Source organism: Pygoscelis adeliae, unplaced genomic scaffold (assembly GCF_000699105.1).
Source record: "Pygoscelis adeliae isolate BGI_AS28 unplaced genomic scaffold, ASM69910v1 Scaffold233, whole genome shotgun sequence".
NCBI classification, from domain to species: domain Eukaryota; kingdom Metazoa; phylum Chordata; class Aves; order Sphenisciformes; family Spheniscidae; genus Pygoscelis; species Pygoscelis adeliae.
This window is the reverse complement of record NW_008824421.1, coordinates 511,450-517,904: the sequence shown is the minus strand read 5'-3', so window position 1 is coordinate 517,904 and position 6,455 is coordinate 511,450. Positions and strand designations below refer to the sequence as shown.

General features: G+C 42.0%; 1 protein-coding gene across 1 annotated transcript in view; it reads left to right on the top strand.

The window, feature by feature from the left end:
* The first annotated feature begins 23 nt into the window (after nucleotides 1-23).
* SUPT7L (suppressor of Ty 7 (S. cerevisiae)-like) overlaps nucleotides 24-6,455 on the top strand; it is an 18,247-nt gene continuing 11,815 nt past the window's right edge. The window contains exon 1 of the mRNA XM_009320900.1: nucleotides 24-678. Within this exon, the coding sequence (XP_009319175.1) occupies nucleotides 266-678 (413 nt within the window). The 5' untranslated portion in view covers nucleotides 24-265. The remainder of the gene's footprint in view (nucleotides 679-6,455) is intronic.

The following is a 6,455-nucleotide window of genomic DNA, read 5'->3' as shown; positions in this document are numbered from 1 at the left end:
CCCCCCCCCCAGGAGAAGGAGCAATGTAATCTGCTAAATGCCAGCGTTGCGTCCTGATGCCGTCGTGGAAACCGCGCTGCTCGGTGAGGCACTGAGGGACAGCTTTCCTGACAGTCATAATTTGCTTTATTCAGAGCATCACCCCAGCTCCAGTTTCTGTTGCTGCCCAAAGCCTAGCGCTTTTCCCCGCCACAAGGCTCCTTTGTACTGCAGTATTTGGTAGCCTTCTTCTGGGCACTGAGGACAATACGTGACCTGTGTAAAAATGCTGCGATATTGGGGTGAGATTCCGGTTTCATCTAATCAGGCCAACCGCAGCTCCTTTGACCTGCTTCAGCGTGAGTTTCGTACTGTGGAAGTCCAAGACCCTCCATTGCATCAGCCATCCGCAAACAAACCCCGGCCGACCACCATGTTGGACATCCCCTCGGAGCCCTGCAGCCTCACAATTCACACCATTCAGCTCATCCAGCACAACAGGCGGCTGCGCAGCCTGATCACCATGGCTCAGGCTCAAAACCAGCAGCAAGCGGAGGGCATAAAAACTGAAGACAATGAACCTCTGCCATCTTGTCCGGCCTCTCCACCTCTCCCTGATGACCTGTTCCCTCTGGATAGCAAAACCCCCAAAATGCCATTTCAGCTGAGGCACAGTGACCCAGAGAGTGATTTCTACAGGTGTGTTGGTATTTCTTTGGGTTAGTTCTCGGCTGAAGGAAAGCTGAGTGTTTTTAAATATATATGTAGTTGTGTCGATTCCCTTAGGCTGAAGGGTCAAACAGTTGTATGTAAAGTATAAAACAGGCTTCGAAAAGGAAAGATTTAGATTTCTCCGGTGTGGATAACATGCACGTTGTTTAAAATAAATGTGCTTTTGTTTCCTGTCTATAAAATGTGGATGTATAGTGCCGATTTCTGTCTCATTAGTGCTACACTAAATGTTTGCGAATGGTTTTGCTATCTTCAGTGGTATTTTGACAAGCTTAGTTAATAGGATGTGAAGTCCCTTCTATTTAGGCCACTTACTCCCAACTATACTTGCCTTATTGTAGATGAAAATCCAGAAGATGCATGACTAGGTTTCGGATGTTTAGTTGTAGGTTCTGAAAGGACGATTTGATAACATATTTGTAAGATTTCAGTGGCCAAGGACCTGTGATGTAATACCTATCACATTTCACCCTGTTTGTTGGTGTAATTCTGGTCAGAGGTGGCGATGAGTATGGGTGAAGGGAATTCTTGTCTCTGGCTCCACCAGCCAAGGGCTGGAGAAAATGTAAAGGAAGGTTGCATTGCTTCTACCTCTGCGGCCAGTCTTTGATTAAATGGTATTGCCACCACCTCCCTGTCTACCCCTCTGACAAACACTAAATTCACAAGGAGGTGTTGCATTTCTTGCAGGATCTCACGATACTTTGTAGGTTATGTGCATTTAAATTCAGGGATTAATCCTTACTACTCTAACTTTCCATTCTTAGATTAAAGACTGTACACCAATGAACATGATGTGGGAGAGGATAATACGTTTTAGTTTTTAAAATGGGGAAAATGTGCATCAATAAAATATAGCGTATCAGTTAAATGCCACTGAGATCTTCAATGGCCTGAGGTTGTATAAAATACATTTTATTCAAAGATGTTTCTTTTGGTAACATAGTCTCTCTGAACAGTGGAGCGATTCTTTAGTGCTGTTTGTGGAGGAACACCATCATCCTTCTCGGAAGAAATAAAGTAATTAGCCTAGGGTGGTGAAAGGAAATCCAGTCCTGCGAGGATAAAGTCTGAGCCCTGTGACTCCTGCTCTTTCTGGCCCTGTGGTTTGTAGAACTGAGTAGTGTTCTGTGCTGTCCTCCCTGGTGGCTTCAGCTTTAAGTTCAGTTTTCTGTGGCTCTGTCCGTGTTTTGGGGGCTGCTTTGTCTTTTTGTTGTCCCTTGTGAGTTTCTGGGGTCTGAATAAAGAAATGTTATTTAGCGGTCGACCACATGGGGGAGTTTAAGGACTAGGTTATAAAAACTGGATAGACAACTTTGAAATGAAATGTTTTGTGGCTGACAGAGAGTGGATTTATAATGAGCTGCAGTGTAGACTAGAATTTAATTGTGTGCTTGCTAAACCAAACACATTTATGCTTTTCCAGGAGGAAAGGTTTGAGTTTGTTGTTGCATGTTTGTTCTTAACTGTTTTAAGACACTTACATGAATTAAGAATAGCAGCTGCTGTTATAGTAGTAAAAATAAAGTTCTATGATTTGCCAATGCTTGTTCTTAGTGTGTAAAAACAATCTAAGGAAGACCATTCTTCCCTTTGATAAAACATGGTAGTGCTTAATTTTATGCTGCCTTCTGAAGTGCAGAGTTACAGTATTCAACTAAATCCATATTTTAATTCCATTTTCTTTGGCAGTAACATGGGTCTGAGAAGCAGTGTATAGGTATATTTAGATATCAGAAGAAAGGAAGATATGAGCGGCCAGCCTGAATCAGACCACAAGTTTCTTTATTACAGTCATGTATTCTTCTGTTTCCTTGTTATTAATTTTCATCCTTTGACTCCACACCCTTGTCTTTTATTTTGTTATTCCCTGGATTCATTTTGGTTTTCCTCCCCTCTGCCCTGGCCCATACCCGTAACCCCTACCTCCTCGTCCCTTTTGAGATGAAGAAGAGGCAGAACCTGATTTGCTGCTATTTTTCAGTTGTTTTGGTCTTTTCAACCCCCCAAAATCTGTACCATCAGCAGTTTTAATCACAATGCTATTCCTCTCCTCCATTTTTCCAGACTGTTTATAAATATATTGAAACAAACCTTGATTCTGGCACAGATCCTCGAGGGAAGACCTGGGCTCCACGGTGGAGATCTCTTACGTACTTGCTTGTTGGTGGATTTGGAGGACTCTAGTAGGTTCGTGAAGCAGGTTTTCCATTTACAAAAGCTGTCTGGACTCTTTCTGAGTGTATCATATTTACCCATGTGTCCTCTAATTCTGTTCTTATAATTTCTTTGAACTTCCCTGATGCACCAGAATATATCAGAGTTCCCAGCCTGCAGTTCTTCACATCTTTTCTGAAGCTATTAGAAGAAAATGTTTTCATGTTTTTTGGCTTCTGGTCCTCACGGGCCAAGGCAGTTTAGAGCAAGAGGTGACTCACCACAGCCATTCAGCTATTTCATCCTTGAATTCCTTTAGTGTTCCTGGATGAATTGCCATCTGGTCCTGGTGATTTGCAACTGTTGATGTTACAGTTCTTGGAATACACAATAAGGGATTAATGTTTGGTTTTGGTTGGTATAGAAACAGAAGGTAAGCTTAAAGCATAATCGATGAAGAACGAGTAAGGAACTGTAGACTTGAAACTACCATTTGAACAGGAGGCTCTTACCATAGTACGGCTGCTAGCTTTTCCTTCTCTGTTCAGCTTCCTCCGATGCGCATGGACCCATCTTCAAAAGAAACCTAACGTACTCATTATGTGCCTCTTCAGATGCTGCTTCTTGTGTGTGCATGGTTGGTTTCTTAACTGATGTCTCTGCCATTCTTTCATTTGCGTTCCTGACCACATCGGATGTGTGCTTTGCATTGAAAGATAATCTGTGAACGAAATTGGGAGCTTGCAATGGGAAGACAGTTCATGGCAGAAAGGCTTGCAGTTAAGAAATATCTGTACAGAATTAGGGAAGCATGTGTCGGTGGGATCAGCAGGTTTAATGTTGGGAAGGATTTGGAGCAGTGGAAATTAGAGCAGGCAGAACATACTTCCCCTGCTGGACTAAGCACTTCGGCTTAGCCCTAAACTTGTCCGGTCTTCTGGGTTGGGCCACTGGGACCCGATTTATTTTCCAAATGTTATGTATTACCTCCTGCCATTATCTATTGAGCAGTTTCTTTTTATACCCGTGCAGCCTTCTGTACACATAGCAGAGAGATTTAAAAAGAGGCTTACTCAGGATGAGGTGGAAAGAGGCCCTTTTCCAAAGGGGCCTTTTGAGTTGGTGTACTGTGTACTTTGGTGCACTCTCTGACTAGTATAATCCTGTTTTTCCAATGTTCTCCTTTATTTTACTGTTTTGGGGAAAATGGCTGTGATGCGACCTTGTTGCACCTCATTTGGTAGAAATTCAACTCCACAATGTAATGTTTCATAAAATTGATGTGTTCATAGGAAAAACAATCCCGCCCTCCATCTGCTGCTAGCTTATGCTCACCTAGGAGGGAGCAGAGCACTTCAATCTGTTACTGCAGTTGAGTGAACCTTGGCTGTCGATCCTTGTATTGACTTAGCCCAAATACTTTCCCCTGAAGATAGCTGCATGGGAAATGAACCATGAGATCCCCTTCCCTCTTAAGAAAAACAGCCTTACAGGAGAGGAGCTTGGGTGAATGGATTCTGGTGCCTTTGGGGAATGTCTTGTTGACACAGAAAATGGTCCTTTTGTGAGTTCTGAAACCTTATGAATCCTGAAAATAAGCCTGCTTGGTATAAACAGACACTTTTTTCTGTTGTGAAGTTCTGCATGTTGCAGGTTTGCTGGCAGCAGTGGGAGAAGGCTGGGCTTTGGGTCTGATGAATTCGTGGCTTGGCAGATAGATTTCTGTCCGGAACATCACCTAGTGTTGGTGACCCATATATAAAAATATAGATCCTATTGGAAATACAAAATTAAAGAGCGACAAGTTGGCCAGTATTTGTGATGAATTTCATACTGTATATTCTGTAGAGATGATCACCTCCAAGTCACAGGCCTAATTGCCAGTCTTGTTAACCTCTGGTGACAGAACTTTAGGGATTAAAGCACTCTTGTTTACTTGCAGCTATATGACCCTGCTAATATGTTCAGTAGGTTTGGCTTTGGATGGTTGCTGGATGGGGAGCCTTTCAGGAAAGCAGAAAGTGCTGCAGAGGGTGGTATTCTGCATAATGATAGTATCTGGAAGGGTGCTTTTGTAGGTGCTAGGTATATGGATGAGATCTAAGACCAAGGCTCTTTAGCTGTGATCATCAGGGAAAAGAAATTGTTTGCTGGTCCTTTTTGGGAAGGCTTGACATTAGATAGCTGCTCTCAACTTAAATATATCTATATGGCTGTTTTTGTATGTGCGTTCTTACCAGACAGTACCTGAAAGTTAAGGGAGATGAAGGAAAAAAGATATTTTCTCATTTGTTGGTTTTCATTAACATCTACAAGAATATTTCAATTTTTGCTGTCTAATCAGGCTTTTAATCATCTTCCTCTATTGTTTATTGTGGGAAACAAGAAAACAAGAGAAGAAAACTTAAGAAAAACAAAGCAAAATTGATTGACCTTACCAAGAACAAAAGGTGGGGATTTGGATTTGAGTACAGTACCTGAAATTTCCTTTCTTTCTTTCTTTAATTGATTAGGTTTCAAGTTGATAATATCCCTTTCAGCATAGTGACCTAGCTGCATTTTAATGCTGGCAATTAGTTTCTTTTCCTCTAGGAGTGTAAAAGAGATATAACATTCTCTGCTGCTTCTGAGCAGTGATAGGCATCGCTAAATGGTTGTTGTGCTCTTCTTTACAAGTGGCTGAATATCCTGCCTGGGCTTGCCAAATTCTGTGTCTAGTTTAAGTTTGTCCATAGTTTTTGAGTGAGTGGCAGAGCATCAATAATGGCTCTTTATTTGTCTCTGTATTAGGAGTAATCTGGTGTTCGGTGTTTTTGGTAGCATAAGATGCTCTAAACTGATGGCTGCTGGACAGCTAGGTATGTCCTTTATATGCGTTAAAAAAGAAGAGATTCTTTTTTATAGGCATAAATTTTGGTGGTTGTTTTCTGGTTGGTTTTGTTCGATGGTTGTTTTTTTCTGTTGTAACCTCCTGGTCCCAGTGTTGTATGAGACATGTGGCTGTTTGTGAACTTCAGAAATCTGTCACTGGGAGGTGGAGGGGGGAGTGAGGGAGATGTAAAAACAGTTTGTGTGACACTTGGTTTATAGGGGAACTGGTGATCTTTTAATTCATCTTGTCAGAGCGCCTGCTGTCTTCTTTACAAAGTAGTTACATAATTGAGTAGGAATTGGGATGCGAGTAATTTTCCAGCAATTAATAACTGGGATACACCCATGACCTGAGATCCCCATGCTGTTCTTAATATCCACTTAGAAATATCATCATCTGCAGCTCTTTATGTAGTGTGATCCTCCCCTTTGTCTGAGTAATCAGAAAGTGCTGAGCTGGTGTTCTTGAAAATGAGTGATTTTGGTCCTGATAGCTCTAAGTTTAACCTTCCATTTTCACTCCCCTGAAACGTTATCTTTTTTTTTACTGCTGTGTTTCAGTGGTTTTCTATGGGCTGGTTCTGAGGATCAGGGGGAGCTGAGTGAGGCTCTGTGACCCAGCGTCTCAGTGAGACTGAAGGGTACCTAATGCACTCGTGGGAGAGAGAGAGTAGTGAGAATTTTATCAAGGCATCAGTGCTGTCTGTGTACTGTTT